This window comes from Pezoporus occidentalis, unplaced genomic scaffold (assembly GCF_034315485.1).
Source record: "Pezoporus occidentalis ecotype Australia unplaced genomic scaffold, CSIRO_AGI_Poc_V1 ctg13, whole genome shotgun sequence".
In the NCBI taxonomy this organism is placed as follows: Eukaryota; Metazoa; Chordata; class Aves; order Psittaciformes; family Psittacidae; genus Pezoporus; species Pezoporus occidentalis.
Window position 1 is genome coordinate 12,039,187 of NW_026913103.1, and position 18,825 is coordinate 12,058,011.

Here is an 18,825-nt window from a genome sequence, read left to right on the forward strand (position 1 = left end):
GAAGATCTCTTAACTAATTGCAATAGAACAAGAGAAGAACTTTGAAGGGCTTCAGATTATAGAACACTTTTAGTAGAGACAATGTGCTATTTGTAGTTGCACTATCAAATACTGATAATGAAAAAACAGAAAAGGATGGAACAGTGTAAAAGTGTACATTTTAGCAACAATGAATGCAATAATATTACCTTTAAAAACTGACCAGAAGTTTTTTTTCTTTTATATTTGATACTATGGTCTCTATGCAGATAAAATTGCCACTGAAGTACACTGTCTGAGAAACAGTTTCAGAAAACTTCACAACCAGCTCACACCCATACCACCATTTGATATGAATCATTCCCTTTTTGCACACGAGAGGAAAGTGCTGTCAACAAAATAAGGTTTTGTCCTAATAGTGTAGGGATGAACTACTTGTCTAGATTAGATTAAAAATCAGAGCTCAAAGAGAATGAAAGGTTCTCGTAGATCTAAGTATTTCCCCTTCACACCAAAATACAAAGCATTACCAGTTGTTACGAGATTTCAATAACTTTTGATCTTTTTCCTCTCTATTAGGAATGTGACAAAAAGCCACTAAAACCGCATCACCAATGGCCAAGCAATAGTTATTTTGTTTCTTTCAGAGCACCTATAGGTTTTCTGAAAAGAATTATCATTTTCTCACTTGCACAGAAGGAATTATGCTTTTCAGTCAATGAATGCAAGAAAAACTACCAGGTATATGAATTCTGACGTTCCTTGTGAGTTCTTTTGGCTCTGGAAATGGACAAATTTAGACCCAAATGAATATGCTATGCCACTAACAGTAACTTAGACTCATGTAAGAAACAATAATAATTCAAAGGAGGTGAAGAACAGGTCTAGCTGAGCATTGTTATCACTCATTAAATAATAGTCTTAAGTTAGAGCTGTTTTTCAAAGCAGAAAAAGGTAAATCCACCAACATAAGAGCAATAAGAAAAGGGTCAACGAGGTTGGTAAAGCTGAATTATAAGGGAGTTGTTTGGCTTTTCTCCCAGTACTACACAAGGAGGCTTCTCAGTGAGGGTTAATTTCTATCATTTCACAACATGAAGAATCTTTTATTTTTATACCAGCTCAACTGGTATCTTGTACCACGGTTTGACAAAGTCTTAACTACTTTCAAGAACAATAAGCAATTGGCCTTCATGCATTGTTTTTTTGACCTTTAGTGGTGGCCTGCCTTTAACTTATAACCACAGTTCTTCAGAGCAATGTATCAGTTTTCTTGTGTTTGGGGGTGAATTTTGATGAAAGCAAAGTTTCATCACTTCTTCCTGAGGATCTGGCTTTTTTTCAAATGTAAGTCATAATGCTTCACATGTTGTCCTTGACAGTAAGTTTTTTAAGCAAAATGTCAAGATTTTCAATATGAAAACAGTTTCCCACCTATTGAAATTGCATATAGGGTCATTCTTTTTTTTCCAGTAGTAGGTTCAGATATGTAAGCATGTAGCTGCTGCTAACATTCCCTATGCTCAGGAGCTTAATGGTCAGCATGGGTTTATGTGCTACATGAAGTAGCTGACACCTACCAAGTGTAACTATAGTGACTTATAGTATGCTTAATACCTACAACTTGTACCCTCCTTCATTATTTTAGAACAGTATCCTTGCACACTTCATGGAAAGAGGACCAGTATATCTTTCTGATTCCCATCTGGGAGGAGTTAATATTTTTGTTCTTTCCCTTGCATCATTTTGTCAAATGAGTCATTAAAATGGCATGGAAGACCTTTAAGTTAGAAGTGCTCTAAATTATGTATTTACAGTGATATCGTTCTGTACAGCTGCCTGGGAGATATGAGCTTGTTTTCACACCCCAATCTCATATTCCTGCCCATTTAAATGAAAACCCATGGATAGTAACTAGTAATTAATAAACCTCTCCAACTTGCCATCTCCTTCAATCCCCAAGAGAGATAGTGCTTCCCCTACCAGCACAATAGAAATTGTAAGAAAATAATACAGTTGGGGATGGTATTATCTTTTATGTGGTGTTCCTTAACAGCAAGTTACTGGTTGAAGTCTAAGAAAAACCTCTGACAATAGAATGATTTAATCTGTCCTCTTCCCACACCTTGTTAGATCTCCTATTGAGTCTGAAGAGCTATTATATATGCTATTATATATAGCTTTATATGTTTTTCACAAAGGAAACAGGTTTTGTGGACCATTTGTAAGAATGAGACCCCAAGTTTTCATCTGCCTCATTGATCTGCCCATTCTTAAGTTCAGGCATTACTTATTGGTTCTTAGCATCAACAGCTATGGTATTCTGCAACTATGCACCTAGGAGACTGTGAGAAAAACTTTATTCCAGAATCTGAAATAGACCCAGAATAACCCAGACCAAGTACTTTCTGTCAATCTGGAAAGGTAAGATTAAACTTTCAAATATGTCACTGCCTGCTCTGCTTTTCTGGAGACCACCAAATTAAAAGGAAAGTTTGCATTTTCACTGTTAGCTCACTACCAAATACCTTGTTACACTGAATGATTGTTCTTTATAAATAGATGTAAGCACATTTGAAGATTGAAACATTATTATTACATTTTTAAAGAAAAAAAAAACCTTTGTTTTAAAATTGTAGCTAATGTTCTATAGCTTGGGGGTCTATATATAAATATTTATTCATGTGTATACAGATCACAGAGTGCTAGCTCATGCTAGCATCAGGCTCATTCTTACTGCAGTGCCTGCCCCTCAACTGAATTTTCAGCAGATTTCTCTGCTGAGTGTTTTGAACCATATACTATTGGGATTCTACATGTATACAGCAGTGTGCCAACCAATGGATAGTGAATTGAAAATTTTGGAATTTAATAAAAGCATCATGAAATTACAGTAAATATTCCATGAATACTCATTTTTTTAAGAACTATACTATACTCACAATATTTTACATTTCTGTGAAAATAGTGATTTGAGTATGAAATACATCATACTGTAACATCTTGAAAATTCTGACTTGAAAAGAGTAGGAGTTGAACAGATAATCCTAAATTTATCAATAATCATTAGATTTTTGGCAAAAACTGCAGCAAAGAAAAAAGTGTATGTTTAAGAATATTTATCACTTTTGCCTTATTTTTCATTGCAAGGTCTCAAAGTACTTTATAAACATCAATTAAATCACACTTGTCTACTTACCTATTTCAAATGAGTAAACTAAAATTCTGAAAGATTAAAGGGTTTCTCTATAAAAAAACAGTACATCAGGGGAAGAGTTGAAAATACAATTCAGGAGTCTGCAAAAAAGACCATATTATGCAAAATTTTCATGATGAACTAAAAGATATCTTGAATATCAAAGACATAGTTTTTTATAGGTTTATATAATTGGATACAATCTAGTGGGAAAAAAAAAGAAAAAAATTACATGTTAGTGGAAACAAAATTTATCTTTATGATGGAAGTATTCAAATCAAATTTGGGACTGTTTTCCACTAATAACATGTGAGTCTGTGTGTGAAAATAGAGTCTAGAAAGTTGTTTGTACATCAAAGAATAAGTGAGAATTTATGGTTTTATTTGTGTATATATATATTTGTATCTATGTATGAATATACCAATATATTTATATGTCTATATACATATAGCCAATAAAATCATGTTAATGAAGCTACAAATACAAGAAGATCAATAGGACTGAAGATGTTACCAATGACAATTTCAATGCAAAACTATACAAAATCAAAAAAGAAAATTTAATCCAGCTGTGATCCTGACCATGAACCCAGAGACATAAACCAGTAAGATGCATTATGTCACCTGAAAACTTATTTCAGTTTTCATCTATGCGAGCAGCTGCTTTGCAATAGCTATGATTTCTTTTTAGAAAGAGCATTAGTTCTGCAAGTGATTGTAAGTTATGGCCAAAATTAAAACACTGAGATATATTTAGAATATTTATTGTTGTCAATTATGACAACAGTAAAATCTACTGAAAATTTGGTGAACTTAAGACTAAGGTTTCAGCATTTCACAAAGTTCGTGATGTTATTGTTCTTGGAGATTTGTTTGGCTATGTTATATCTGGCACTATCAAGTGAGAGACTAACAACATAACACAGTAGTAACTGCATGATGTTGTCTGTTTTCACTGTGAGCTGGGCAAAGATTCTTATTTTATGTGCCTGTAACAATTTGTTCTAGTGGTGGAAAAACTCTACTAAACTTGCCACTGGCAACAACAAAAATAATATTCATCAAGAAATATTTCTGTCTTGTTAGTTTTGGCAAGTTATCTGAGAAGTTAGATGTGTAAAGCAGACGTCTCTGATTGTGTGGGCTTATCTCATCAGGGCCTCACAGAGTCAGCTCAGCACCCAAGTGTCAATGGCCTTAATTGCAGATACTGGGTAAGGATTTCAGTGTGTTATATTCCAATCTCCCTTACACCTTGTCATTTCTATCTTTCACACATTTTGCTTGTTCCATATCTCAGTAAAATTTCAGCTTCCCAGACAACTGCCAGCTGCTGCTGCAATATGGCTGGCACCTTCATCACAGATCTCATCACAGTCAGTGAAAAGTTTCTTACTGATTTCATCAAGATCTGGATCAAGGTTTTTGTGTAGAACAAAGCTCATTCAACACTGCCTTCTGTAATACTCCCAGTAAATTCCTCTGCCAGAGCCTTGGTCAGATAGTAAGCTTAAAATAAAATTCCTGCTCTCCAGATCCAAAGAGCCAAACAAAAGCCATTTCTGATCTGCCTGCAAACTCAGCAAAAGTCAGTAACATTACACTACGAGGATAGTAAAATGAACAGCTGTGTTGGTTTTTGTTTTTTTTTCTTAGCTCCTGCCTGCAAGTCTCTGTCTATTTAATCAACTACTTATTACTACAAGTTATTTGATAATATCCAGAAGGAAGGGTTGTTGTGTTCAAGGGTCTCAGGTAAGCCTTGTTCTACACAAGGCGAGAATATATTTATATAGGCATGTATATATAATACTTTTTCTGTGACAGTCCTTCCATTTGCAAAGAACAGGAAAGTAACTTTATAAGAAAGTATTGGGAATTCTTATTTTGAAATTTATTGTTTCTTTCATCCATGTTTGCGGAATTAATCTCATCTAACCTTCAGCCATGTACGATCTTAGCCACATCACCTGGGTTTCATCTATAGCCATGAGAAAGAAAAGCAACACATCCAATTCTAAAATAAGCAATTCAGGTAAGTAGAATAATTCACGATCTAATGAACGTTGTCTTTAATTATAATACCTAAATAATTATCTTAGGCTAGACACATAGATTCTCAGTCCCACTATTAATTTTTTCTTCAAAAGACAAATAAACCTATTCTGAAGACAAACTTCAATAATTAATGCAGACATTTATGTATATCATTAGAAGTATATGTAAACACAAAATGTGTAATCCGTAAACACATACATAGAGGTGCAAATACATGTAAATGAACATGTATAGAGATTTATAAACATATATACAAATATATTACACAAATACCTCCTGTGTCTATGTATGAGTGAGCAGGTTATTTAGACGTCTTTCTAAAGTCAGTCATTCTGTTTCCCTAAATATCAGTAAGTAACCTATTTACCTCTCCTTGTTACCTCCTAGGTGTTAAATGAGAAAATTACACCAATGATTAAGAAAGTAATGTGGTCAATTTGAATTTGTTTTCTCTTCTATTTGGTTGTCCTTAAAAAAAAACAAAAACAAACAAAAAAAAAACAATAATCAAAAAAAAACAACCATCAAAAACCCACAATCTCACATTTGTCTGTCTGCTTGTCACTGTATTGTGTTGAGAAAAAAATATTTAAAATCTGAGAAAGATTGCCTTACAAATATCTAGTATTCAGCACATTAAAAAAAATGTTTCTTTTTTGTAGTGATTTTAATGGATAAAGTATCACTAGGTTAATTTGATGGAAAATGTGCTCTTCAACAGCCACAATAATGATCTAAAGTTCACCTTTTGAAGAGAAAATTCTCATGATAGTGGAAGAAACAACTCATCAGTACGATAAGAGAAGGACAGTAAATGTGCTGTAAGATAGCAATCATCTTTACTGTCAAATTGATTTTAATTTTTTACCAGAGAAAATTATTCCATTCCATTATTCCATGGAAGTTATTTTATGCAATGTTTGGTTATTTTCAATTGTGGATCTGAGTTAGATTTGAAGCCAACAAACCAAACAATTGCTGTTAAAATTCCCTGTAAACGTATTTCAATTCAAAGAATCTTGTTTTTTTTTCTTTTTCTTGGCTTACATTTTTCCTCCAGATAAATGCTAGCCTTTTACGAGATTGTTATTAATACCAGTAATTATTAACAATAATATTATTAATACTAATTAGCCAAAATGCTCCTACACCCAGAGAAAAAATAGGCATAGCTAAAAATACAGGCTAGGTGCTTGTTAGGAAACTGATCAAACAAGCTTAATTATGACCCCCAGATAAAGGGACTGCCATTAAGCCATTAAATTATCACAGATAAGACAGACTCTCAGTCACTGTCTGATGATAAATCACAGCTAACAACAGCAAGGAAATCAGAGCTTGAACTGCTAATCCTTTTGAGGTTTGTGATGAGCACCAATTCCCCTGCTGTTTTGCATCTATTTATATTGCACTCTGAACCCCCAAAAGATCTCTGCTTATCTGCAGCTCTAGATAATTTATGCCTATTGGTGTGTCACCTCACAGCAGAAGCTGTTATCAGAAAAGAGGAGTTTTAGGAAATCTGATCCCTTGAAATGCTAATCCTCTGGAGATTACTGCACATAAATGAGTTTTCTGATGTGATTTACTTTTGTTTATTGGTAACAGAGATTAGCACTTTAAGATTGCCATTTCAGACAGCTGCTTAGTTTGTGAATAAAGTGATCATTTAATGTGCAGGATTTTCACATTTAAAGCTGTCCTGAGTCTGGCAGTCAAAAGGCAAGACAGTAATTTTTATTTATATGTCATCTCTTAAAAAGATTTGTAAATATTTTTACTACACAAAAGGCTGATCTTAAATGCCTCATTCCTGAGACCCTAATCCAGAAAAGCACTTACATTTCTGTGTAATTTTAATCATGTGGGTGACCATAATAACTTTGATGGGATTTTCTTGTACTTACATTCTAGGTGTACTTAAGTGCTTTGCTGGATCAGGCACCAGCAATGAGGTGCTCCCTGGTTTCATTCAATGTGATGGGTACTTTCTGTGCTGAAATGGTTACTGATGAGAAAGGATATATGATTAGGAATTTCATTAAAAAGCTTTTTCCCTATCTTAATGCTGTTGAACTGCTAAGAAATCTTATCTTTTAGCATTTGATGGGGCTATGTGGCTGGTAGTAATATGTTGTGCTTCTTAGCGCTACGGACTAATTAATAACTACCAAAACCATCAAATTCAAACATGCCTATTAGTGTTGAATAATGAAAGCTTGAACTGCAGGCACACAATGCTGCTGAAAACAAGTAGACTACACACATATAGTTGCTAAGAGTTTCCAATTTCTTTTTTCGTTGTTGTACTCAGGTTCAATAGTCAGACTGGATGAGAGCACACCAAGTGACATGACTGATTACTAATTAGCCAAGTGTTCTGAAGGTGGTGGTTGGTGGCAGCTACTGAGATACAGTACTATGTGTCAGAGAGATAAGGAAAGACAAGAAATTAAGCTGACCTTGAGATTTCATTACATTTAATGTCAGCTAATAGCACCTGATATTTTTAATCCTGGTTACATTCTCTGTACCAAATCCATTTCCAGAGGCAATAACGATAAAAAAGAAAAAAAGTTTTCAGAAGTTCTGCACTGCTTTCTCCCTTGGGAAGATGTGCATATGAGCCTGAATGGAAGGAAGTGGGGAAAATAGTACATACACTCTGTTTTTAAGGGTGACAGAGTAGACATTATATAATTCTGATTTTTTTCTTTGGTCACTTGGGGGAATGCAATTAATCAGTGATTCTGTTAATCTTCTCCAAAAGTATGAGGAGGAGGGAATAAAGATGTTCTCAAAATAAAAACAAGAGATAGACACATGAAGTTTTCAGAAAGAACATGTTCTCTATATTTTTACAGATTAATTGGGAAATTCTTGACAAATGTTAAATATCTTACAATAAGAAAATGTAGTAGATCTTAAATTGCTTAAAGAAATTTTTGCTGGTTCTAGGTATTGAGATACAGTTTTTAAAAGTTATTATTGTTCTGAAGATAGTTATTTCAACAGTGGACTACATCGGGGTTTGAAAAATTTTTGTCCACGTTAGTATTAATTATGGTTGACAACAGTGCATCTTCTTTTAAGTTTTCCTTAGCTGAAATATTCAATGAAGCATATAACCAACTTCTTGTATTTATTAGGAAACCTGCCTCCAAACTGACCTTCTCAATTTGTTTTCCTGGATACTTCAGCTTTGATAAGAATTTCTGTCACCTGGTTAAAAGTTCATTTGTAATATTAAAGTGGAGAGACTTCCCGGGCTACTCATCTACACCAATGCATATAGCATGAGCAACAAACAGGAGGAGCTGGAAGCCACTGTGCAGCAGGGTAACTATGACATAGTTGGCATCAGGGGAACATGGTGGGATGATTCGCACAACTAGACAGCTGCAATGTATGTCTATAAACATTTCAGAAGGGATAGGAAAGGAAGGAGAGGTGGTGGGGTATCCTTGTGTGTTAGGGAGCTTAATGATGATGACAATTGTCAAGGGTTGAGTGTTTATGAGTAAGAATCAGGGGGAAGCCCAACAAGGCAGATATCACAGTGTTAGTCTGTTATAGGCCATCCATGTTTAGCCTGGAGAAAGGAGGCTCGGGGGAGACATCACTCTCTACAAGCACCTCAAAGGAAGCTGTATCGAGGTGGGTGCCAGTGTCTTATCCCAAGTAACAACTGACAGGACAAGAGGAAATGGCCTCAAGTTACATCAGGGGAAGTTTAGATTGGATATTAGGAAAAATGTCTTAACCAAAATAGCCGTCAAGCACTAGAACAGGCTGCCCAGGGAAGCAGTGGAGTCACCATACCTGTAGAGTATTTAAAAGATGTGTGCCTGTGGCACTTATGGACATGGTTTAGTGATGGATTGTGTTAGGTTTGTGGTCAGATTTGAGGATCTTAAAGGTCTTTTTCCAATCTAAGTGATTCTATGATTCTGTAAGTGTATGATTCTATGATTTTATTCTATGAAAGTGAAAACATGTTTATGCATTTATAAGAGAGATTAAGCATAAAATAAAGCCCTAAATGTCAAAGAAAAGTCACTTTTATTTTAAATACTTTTATATATATATTTATTTCTGCAGTTTGCAATAAACTGAGAACTCCTGTATGTCACAATGATTGGCAATCTGTACTTAAAAAAAAAATTAGATTCCCATAAATGGTTTCGAGTTGGGATCTCAAACTTTTGGAAACCTTAGTGCAAAGTTATATTACAGGAAAAGCTTTGTTTTTACAGAACTAGAGAAGATGACTTTTTAGTCTTTTTTTTTTTTCAGTCTTTAAAGAATCAGTAATTTGAGACACTCGGTCAATATATAAACTAAGAAAGTAAGAAATTAATTATGAATGTGGGAACTAGCCTATATCAGTATAGATACTTAGCCCTAGATGATAGGGATAAAGATAGCAGTCATTCAGGGCTTTTTAATGTTTAAAATATTGCATGGCAGATTGATTTGAGAGTTTGTGGAGTCTCTTAGTTTTGGCTTATTAGTTCCCAAAATTCTACTGATTCACAGAAAGATTTGCAGGCTTCTACACGGTAATGGAACAGATGGAAATTCTTAACACTTTCTTTAGGAACATCACAAATCATCTTTGGCAGACAGTTCACTTTTGTCACAGGCCAGACAGGTACAGCTGTAAGCTGTAGCTTTTGAAAGAATTACTTTTATAACTATGGAAAAATAAACACAGTACCACATATTTATCTTTGGGGTCTGTTTTGTTTGTGGTTTGTTATGTTTTTTTTTGTTTTTTTTTTTCTTTCTATAAGCTAGTGCAAATGTTTAGGAAAAAAGAGTTAAACAAATAAAAAAGCACTTCATTCCTCCTCTCAAATATCCAAGATGCAACTCAGGGTAGTTTCTCAAAGTCCAGTCAGTAGTTACCGAACCCTGAAAGCTCAGCTTTTACCGGGATAGAGAGAAAGAGAGGGGTTGGCACTTCAGCACTGTACTCTGATGTTAGAGCTCACTGCAGGGAATAGTGGAATAAACAAGAAAAACAGCTACTGTGGGAGAGATGCTGAAAGTCTCAACTTGCAACCCCAGTAGTCCCATGAATAAGGCAATGTTGAAAAATAAACGGATATCAGTACAGCATTTACTTGTTTTATTTCCCCCATCTGGCTGTTTCTCCAGTTCACTCAGACTCTGGCTTGGTGTGCTGCAGTTGGTAGAGGCTATTCCTAAACAGCCTCTTTCAGTGTAAAGGGATGTGCCTAATGGGGTTTATAGCTTCTGTGAGGAGGCAGGACATCTAAGAGGCTAAGGGTTATTCCTAAATGCACTTTATGGATCTAGCCCATAGGAATTTTTCATTCGGAAGGTTGTATGACCACTCTGTGAGAACCAGTAGGCAATAAGAAGGTCTAAATTCTACTTTTAAAGTTTCCAATTAATTAAACATAAATGACAACAGCTTGAAGGCATCCCCACCCCCACTCCTGAAAAATGTGGAAGTGAATTATAGCAACTGGCCAAAAGATTCCTGGAGAAAAGCATGAATTAAAACAAAGGATTTAAGAAAAAGTACTTTTATTAGTAGTAAAGGGAAATGTGATATCTAAGACCTGTCAGATGAGAAAGTTCGATACAAAATGATTTTTAAAAGTCAAATCAGAAGCTGGCTGTAAGAAACTAAAAAATGATTTCACAATTTTGAATGCCATTGGCAACAAAATGGTGATGAAATTTGATAAAGCAGAGAGAAATGCACAAGGGGAAAATGTCTAATACAGAGGCAGGGACTACAACTTAGCTATTGCTTGAGAAGAAAAAAAAAAGAATGAATTAATATCAGACTGCTCTCTGTAAACATCAAATCAAGCACTCAGTATCAATTAAAATTGTGGAACAAAATGTTTGGATGATTAAGAAAGAAATTGTAAACAAAATAGAAAACATATATATATCACTGTATAAATACACTGTATCGCTATATCACTGTATAAATACATCATACACTCTTATGTTGAATAATTCATGCAGCCCTGGTCATTCTATTTCAGAAGAAAGAAGGGCAAGACAGACAGAAGGAGGAAATAAATTCACAGGATTTAGGACAAATTCAGACTATTAAACGTAGCTCACACCCCTGATAAGGAAATATTTGAACTGTACATATTGGATACAGAGCCCTGAAGATGTCTGGAAGTCAGCAGCTGAAGGTATTCCTAGTCTGTAGGTGACAGTGGGGGCCTTATAACAACGGGACTGTACCCCCTACCAAGGCAGGACACCTGCCAGGTACAAAGGGCTAAATGGATGTATGGTTTGAGTCAGTGCAGCTTTTCTTACTTTATACACAACCAAGTGCCATCCTGGAAAAGCTAATAGATAACAATAGGAAAGAATTGGAAGGAAAAGTATAGACAAGGTTAAAATAAAATAAAATTATAGGCAAAATAACCATGTTATCCTTTATTCTCAAGATACATTATAATAATACTTTTTTTTTTTTCTCCTCTCACCCTTTTTCCTTTAACACCATGTGGCAACTGAGGTAGATGGTATTATATCCCTTCCCAAATCATCCATCCAGTTCAGCGTCTGAACTCAAAAGGTAGGTCAAATTGCAGTTTTCAGAAGTTATGCTACCTTTCCCAATTGAAATTACCCATTTTTTTTTGGTAGCAGTGGATGGGAAGGTGCCACACAGTGGAATCCTCTCTCAGGGCCAAAACATAGGTACACACTCTTCCACATCTGCTGTCATGCCAGAAGCTGGGGCAAAATTATGCAAAACTGCAAAATTTGCTTGACCAAAATTAACTAGTAGAAATATTAACTAGGTTTTGATACTGCTTTATGCTGGGTCCATTATTGAAAAGAAGTTGTATGCAACTGAGCTAATGGGGTTCTTTCAAATATATAAAAATGATATGTAAAAAAATTTGCAGTCTCTTTTTTATTCTTTCTTTTATAATGATATGTGGACTGTTATAACACTTCGAGCTACTTTTGACTGCAAGACTTTAAGCAGGGTAGATGTTGTAAATTGACACCAAGGTTAAATGATTTAATTCCAGCATTATTTCAATAATGGTGTAGAGAAATTACTGAGGTGGGCCTGATTCTTCAACCACAGCTGAGCATTGTGATAACTCTATTCCTGGTATGTTCTTTAGTAGCTGAAGTTTCTGCATTGACAGAATAAGTCATGTAAACCTCATTGCTAAAATGGCACCCTGAGGTGACAAGAGTTTAATCAGCTTAAGCAAAGTTCAAATTGAAGACAATAAAAGAAAAGATGTACTTGGCCATTTTTGCCCTTCGAGTATCCAGGAAGCTACCATTTACCAAAATCTTCAAGCAAATGAAGGGGGACAAACCCAGTCAGTTAAGGATTTTTGGTAATGTTTCAGCTATGACACGCAATTGTCTCCTCCTCACTTAGATGAATTATTTGATTTGAATCCTATCTGGAGCCACCAAGATATTCTTAAATGAGGCTGTTATCTCAGGGAGACAATACTTATATCATTCCACTGCTAGAAGAGACTAAAAATGGTCATCCTATTGATAAGCTGTTTCAACAACCAACTTGGTATCACTCTGGTGTACATTCAAGATGAATGACTCATACAAAGCTGTGTTACCCTGAAGGAAAAGAAAGATTTATCCAGAGCTGTCCTCTAAAATGTATGAGAAATAATACAATGGGTAAGTACCTATAATACCCTAAACATCAATACTTTGCAGTCAGAAGTACCAAGCAAAAAGTGTCTATAAAAGCCAAAGCAATAGAATACTCCATTACCATCAGTAGTCTCTCAACGGTCATACCAGTGCATCTGCCAAGCTGTAACTATGTCTAAAAATAATTTCACAGGAGACAGAAAGATCTGAACCTTTCCAGTGTGCTTTCTGATAACCTTTCCCAGGCAAAATGGAAGAGCTGTGAGGAGGATTTAAATGGAGACAGTCTGCAGCAAAGAAGCGATTTCCTGTAAGCAGATCTACTTAATAATTCTTAAAAGAAGTTGGCAAAGTGCCTTTTCTCAGGGAGACACAGAAACTGGTTTTTCTCTTTGCAGCCTAATCTTTTAGACATGTCTGGTCACCAAAGCAGAGGAGAAGGAAGTGAGGAAGAGATTAGACTGGCCACTCTGCAGCTTTCTTACGCCTGAGGAATTCTTACCTTGGAAACCAAGGCAGTTTAAAATGTCTGAGAGACTGAAAATGGAAATTTTCAAGTTTTCTTTTAAAGATAACACTAATTTTTTAAGAAGAAAATAAAAAAAAACCAATCCAACATAATTAAAATAATTTTTCACAAAAAAATCTGATAAAATGGGAATTATAAGATGAAATTTTTAAATGAGAAAAATCCACCCCTACATTTTTCTGTAATACCAAAATGATTATTTTCAGTTTGAAAAGAAAGTGCTTAAATATTTTTTTTCCCCAGTTTCCATTTCAATGTGAATGTCATAATTTCTGCTTCTTTCCGATAATGGAAGGACATTTTTAAACGTCCTCGACTGGCTGGAGTATTATAATTTTGCTGAGTATTTCCCAGCAAGGCCTAATTGTAAGTAGTGGTAAAGACTCCCATCGATTTGTCTGCATAAGAAAGGCTAACAGGATGCACTCTGCCACTTGCTACAAGCAACAGCATCAGTAGGAGTAAATCTGTATTATCCCAGTTTAAAATTCTTCCCCAGCAGGATCTTTGGAAATGTTTGATTTAGCTGCTTCTCCTTCTCCTTTACTCTTCTACATACATATTTTGTTTATAAGAGGGGAGCTAGAAAGAAGATGGGGAAGCAGGGTTATATCAGTGTGAGGAGCTTCCAGGGCAGGCTTCCAGGGCAGCTTTGCTGGCTCTTCTCTCCCTAGCAGCATCACCACGTCCTGCTTCGCCATCCTCCTGAAATCATCATGCTCTTCAGATGTGGTCTTTCATTCTTGTCATTAGTCATAATCCTCAGTTTGTCAGGTGTGTGTGCTGGCCTCTCCCATACACCTCTGTTTACTCTTCCTCCTGTTGCCAGTTTGTATCTCCCTTCTTCTCCATTCCTTTCCAAGCTTCTTTTCTACATTTCCATTCTCTAATCCCAACTACAGTCCTTATGCATTTTAAAAAAATGCCTCATAGCGTTCACTGTGCCTCCAAACCAATCTCATGATCTTATGGTTATAACTCTTGTTTTGCTTCCCCTTTCTGCTTCCTTTGTCTCCTGCCATTATTTCATTTCTATTCAGGCTGTCATCTCTTCTGGAAAGGGATTTTTCTTGTTCTCTGTTTTGCAAAGCACCTGGCATGTTTTTGATTCTGTCAAACAAATAATAACAACAGATATGAAATTGGCAGTGCAGCAGAATCCTGATATCAGGAAGTAATAGAGGCAAATTACACTATCATCATCATGCCATGTATATACCACTGCTTGACAAAAATTCTCATCGACTAGGTAGGTAAACATTAATAAATCCAAAGATTCTCAAGCAAACATCTCTAACATGAAGGAAATGTAGTTGTGTTTCACGTTGGATCTCAATGAGCCACAGGGTTATAACTGACAATTTCAGTATTGGAAATAAAGGAAATAAATGAATGAGGTGCAGTTTTTCAGATGGGTGTTTGGGTATAAAATTAAGGACTGAGAGAAGATGTTGATAATTCTTTAAAACAGAAGCAGGAAAAGGATGGAATGGGTGTGTTCAATTTAAACTCTGCTTAATTAAAACAGCATACACACAGTAGTTAAATTCTAGCATGTAAACTAATAAAGTAGACTCTCCTTTAGCCTAACTGATACTACCAGAAGCTCTCTTAGTATCACTGAAAAGTCTTATAAAACATTTTAACTGACTTGTCTTGGTCTTTACATGATACTAGGCATCCAAAGACAAAGTTTATATTACTTATGTTGCCAAAGACAGAACCCCAGAGCTTAAAAAAAGAAGAAAAAATTGTGGATTTTACTGTGCATTTAGTGACAGGCTAGCCATATGAAATCTCTAAAACAATACAGTTTTAGGACTAATGGATGTAGGCCAGGACTGAATGGAAATTATTGTACATATGGTTAGCAATCTCTTAACTAAATTATTTGAAAATTCCTGGGAGAAAAGCAATTTATTACAGACATTGAGACAAGCCAATGTAACGCTAATACTAAAGAAAAATAAACGAGTGGAGGAATGTCCCCCTGACATACCAGCCAATATTATTACAGATGATTCCAAAGTAGTATCTGCCATTCCAGCATATGGATTAGAGTACTCAACAGTGTGAATCAAAGGGAAGATGCTCATCCAAGAGAACAACATTATTAATACATTGTAGCATGCCATACATCTCTGTCACCAAACTGGACAAAATGGGAGTAGATGTTTTAGGATAAGCTGAAGAGAGGACCTGACAATATTAATAGCCACAATATCTGAGGCTTAGTAAACAAAAAGAAAAGCTAGATGAAACATTCTGATGAAAGGACAGAATGATTTTTTCTGTCTCTAGTGTAGTGTCCTAGGGACAAATTTTACATAGAGGCAAGGTATTAACTAAGCTAAATCTTGCTTTTATTAGGTTCTTCTGCACCTGTCCTTTGAAACCGTAGTAATGCAAGGAATGTGTGAGAAAAGAATGCAACAAAAAGGAAGTCTGAGGAGAAATCCTTTCCAAAAGGAAGATTTTTTTTTTTTTTAACTTTGATGATAGTTTCTTTTTGGTATTTTGAAGTCAAGTATGTTTTTGAATTAGTAGAAATGATTGACGTGAATTTATCCAAAGCTAAAGGCAAATGGCAGTCACAAATAGCACTTAGATGCACTAACATTTAAATCTTCAGGTCGTATTTATATTTGCTCTGTCTCAACTGACATCTTTTGGTCAGCACCAGGAGGAAGCTTGCTGGATGATGAGATGGTGCAGATATACTCTAGACTGTGGCATAGCTTTACTTGGCTGCACATAGTTCTCTCTGCCAGAGAGTTTCACCAGAGCAAATTAACAACTATGAAACATCAACAAATGGGAGATGGGGATGCCAGTGTCAGACTTAGCAAATTTATTTCATAATTGGGGATGCCAGTGTCAGACTTAGCAAATTTATTTCATAATTTCTTTGCATCTGCATGACCTAGCTATTATCATAATACTTCACTTCCAGCTGCCCTGCTGTTCAATGTCATTCCAGGCCTGAATTAGATACTTTGTCTCCATATAAACAGATAGAAATCTAAAACAGTTTGGAGAAACTGAAAGCCAGTCAAAGCCAGTGGATAAATGGGCTGATGTTTATCCTTCCTGCAGAAGTATGGATAGGCTTCAGTTCTTGGTTGGAAGATCTTACAGACTGGTTGAATTTAGTACTCATTTACCTAGTCTCTGATGCATGCCAAGGCCATACCTGCAGTTAATAATGGGACAAAATTAGCACACGCTCCTTACCACCCACAGTATAACTTCCGCAGAAAGAAAACCCAGTGAGACCTAGTTCTCAGAGGGTCCTTGGTAAGCTATCATGTAAGCCATCATGTATCCTAGCAGTAAATCTGGATGTGTCCCGAGGAAGCTGTTTTCAGAGATTCAGAGTCCTAAATCTTTTCTTGAAGTAGATGACTAAATACATCCTTTCAACAGGAAATGCAATGTAAAAGGAGGATCAAAGAGGTCATATGCATTTTATCTAACAGTTGAACAATGGCAAAATGATATGCGAAAGCATGGTGCATGCAGACCAAAATACTAGCTCTTCTGGGACATAACGTGCCACTCAAGCTCTTCCATGAAAAACTTCATTTTACTCAGGACAAGTCTTCGTATTCTCAGAGAAGTGGCATAGATATGAATTTTAGGTTAAGAGGGAGGGGATTTCTGGAAAGGAAAGGCGCTTCAGGAAGGGAAGAGATTGTACCGTGCAGGAAGAAATTTCAGAGATGATTTTGGATTAGCCTTAGCCTAACCAGCCTTCTCCCAGGCAAGCAGCTACAGCTCAAAGTGTGCAGCAATATATGAATACCTACAGAGTCTCTCCCTTCCCACAGAGAGGTTGAAAGTATCATGTGGGCCTTGTTGTAATATCTTCTCACAGCCCAAAGCTGTAGAGCCAGTCTTACGCTTTCTATCCTTTCTCACCCACGAGATATGTAAAATTTCCATGTGTTCTCAGACAAGAAATAGGCCATTCTTCATATCACAAAAAGATAAGGTGAGCCTTCCTGTAAACTGAGGTAAAAGGATGCCAGAGAGGTGTTACATTTTCATCAGCTGTGTATCCTTAACTATGGGTAGCCGCAATTCAGCTATCAATAAGCATGAGGGGAGTTGGTCTGTTGGTTTGGTCTGGCAGTCACACTAGACAAGGAGAGAAAGGAACCTTGGTGACAGCTGGATGTCACCTCTGTGAGGTATCTCCATAATTTCAGCAAATGGCTGCTACTGATTTACATCATGTTCATCTGCTTACTAATGCTTACTGACCTTAGCAAACAAGGGCTTCCATCACTGAAAGGCTTTAAATACAAAACCAGTAGCAACAAAACTACAGAATTTGAGGTCTAAACACTGCCAAATGTAGTACATTGTTTTGCAAAAGTACGATGTGATGGCTCAATGACAGATGTACAGCTGCATAATTGTATGCTATGCGTTTTCTGTTTCTCCGATATCTAAAGTGAAGCAGTGGTAGTTTAGACCTGAAAAATTAACATTAAATATCATGTGACTACTTGTAAAAGGATGATGATATATATAATATCTACTCCTCTAGAATTTTAAATAACATGACAGCACTGGATGTTAAAAAAGAAAAAAAAATCACCTTTACACAATCCTATTTCAAAATATAACAAAATATAAGAGTAAAAATGGTATTAGATGCTTTGAAGGCTTACTTTATAAGGACCTTTTTTTTTTTTTCTTTTCCATAATTATTCAGGTACTTTGCTATACTCACAGCAGGTAATATTTCTAGGGAATATCGTCATTCTTTTTCAGCAAATAATTCAGAAGTAGATAACACAGGTAAAACCTTCATTTCCATACGACTTTCACTAATCCAGCTGTATAATTTCATAAAATCCATAAGAAATAGGTTTGTAATAGTAAAAAAGGAATGAGAACAGACTTTTCAGTCATCAGAGGTAACTCTTTCCTCCCACTGCCCTGACATAGTCCCCTCACCAGGTATTTTGATTTCTGCCATTCAGCTCTTAGATTGTACTGCCTACAGAAATATTTTGATATTATTTTAAACATACTCAATCAGCTTATATCATTGGTGTTACTGGGCAGTTCCCAATAACTTGGCACCCAAACCAAATTCTTTTCTTCTGTTGTCTGGACACATCTTATTCTTCCGCTGACCCCATATGGAAGCACCAGTGCAGCCAAGAAGAAAAAAAAGAAATGGTGAAGACTTGGTCTAATTCTGTTACAGAATTTTTTTTTTTTTCATTTGTTTATTCTTGCAAACTCACAGATTTTGCATTTTGTGGTCTAGTTTCAGTGACAGTGACAGACAATAACTGCTACCCAGAAAGTTCCATACTAATAAGTGTTTAATTGAGTGTGAATAACTGCACACAAAGACTCCCCCTAGACCCACCTTTTTTAC

The 18,825-nt window shown here is 35.8% G+C and overlaps 1 protein-coding gene and 1 long non-coding RNA gene across 5 annotated transcripts in view; both read right to left on the reverse strand.

Moving 5' to 3' along the window:
- LOC134158466 (uncharacterized) overlaps positions 1-18,825 on the reverse strand; it is a 1,166,824-nt gene that overhangs the window by 205,135 nt on the left and 942,864 nt on the right. The window lies entirely within an intron of this gene.
- EPHA7 (EPH receptor A7) overlaps positions 13,561-18,825 on the reverse strand; it is a 165,546-nt gene continuing 160,281 nt past the window's right edge. For all 4 annotated transcript variants that reach the window (XM_062608407.1, XM_062608410.1, XM_062608412.1 and 1 more), the window contains one exon: positions 13,561-14,534. In XM_062608407.1, the coding sequence (XP_062464391.1) occupies positions 14,339-14,534 (196 nt within the window). In that variant the 3' untranslated portion in view covers positions 13,561-14,338. The remainder of the gene's footprint in view (positions 14,535-18,825) is intronic.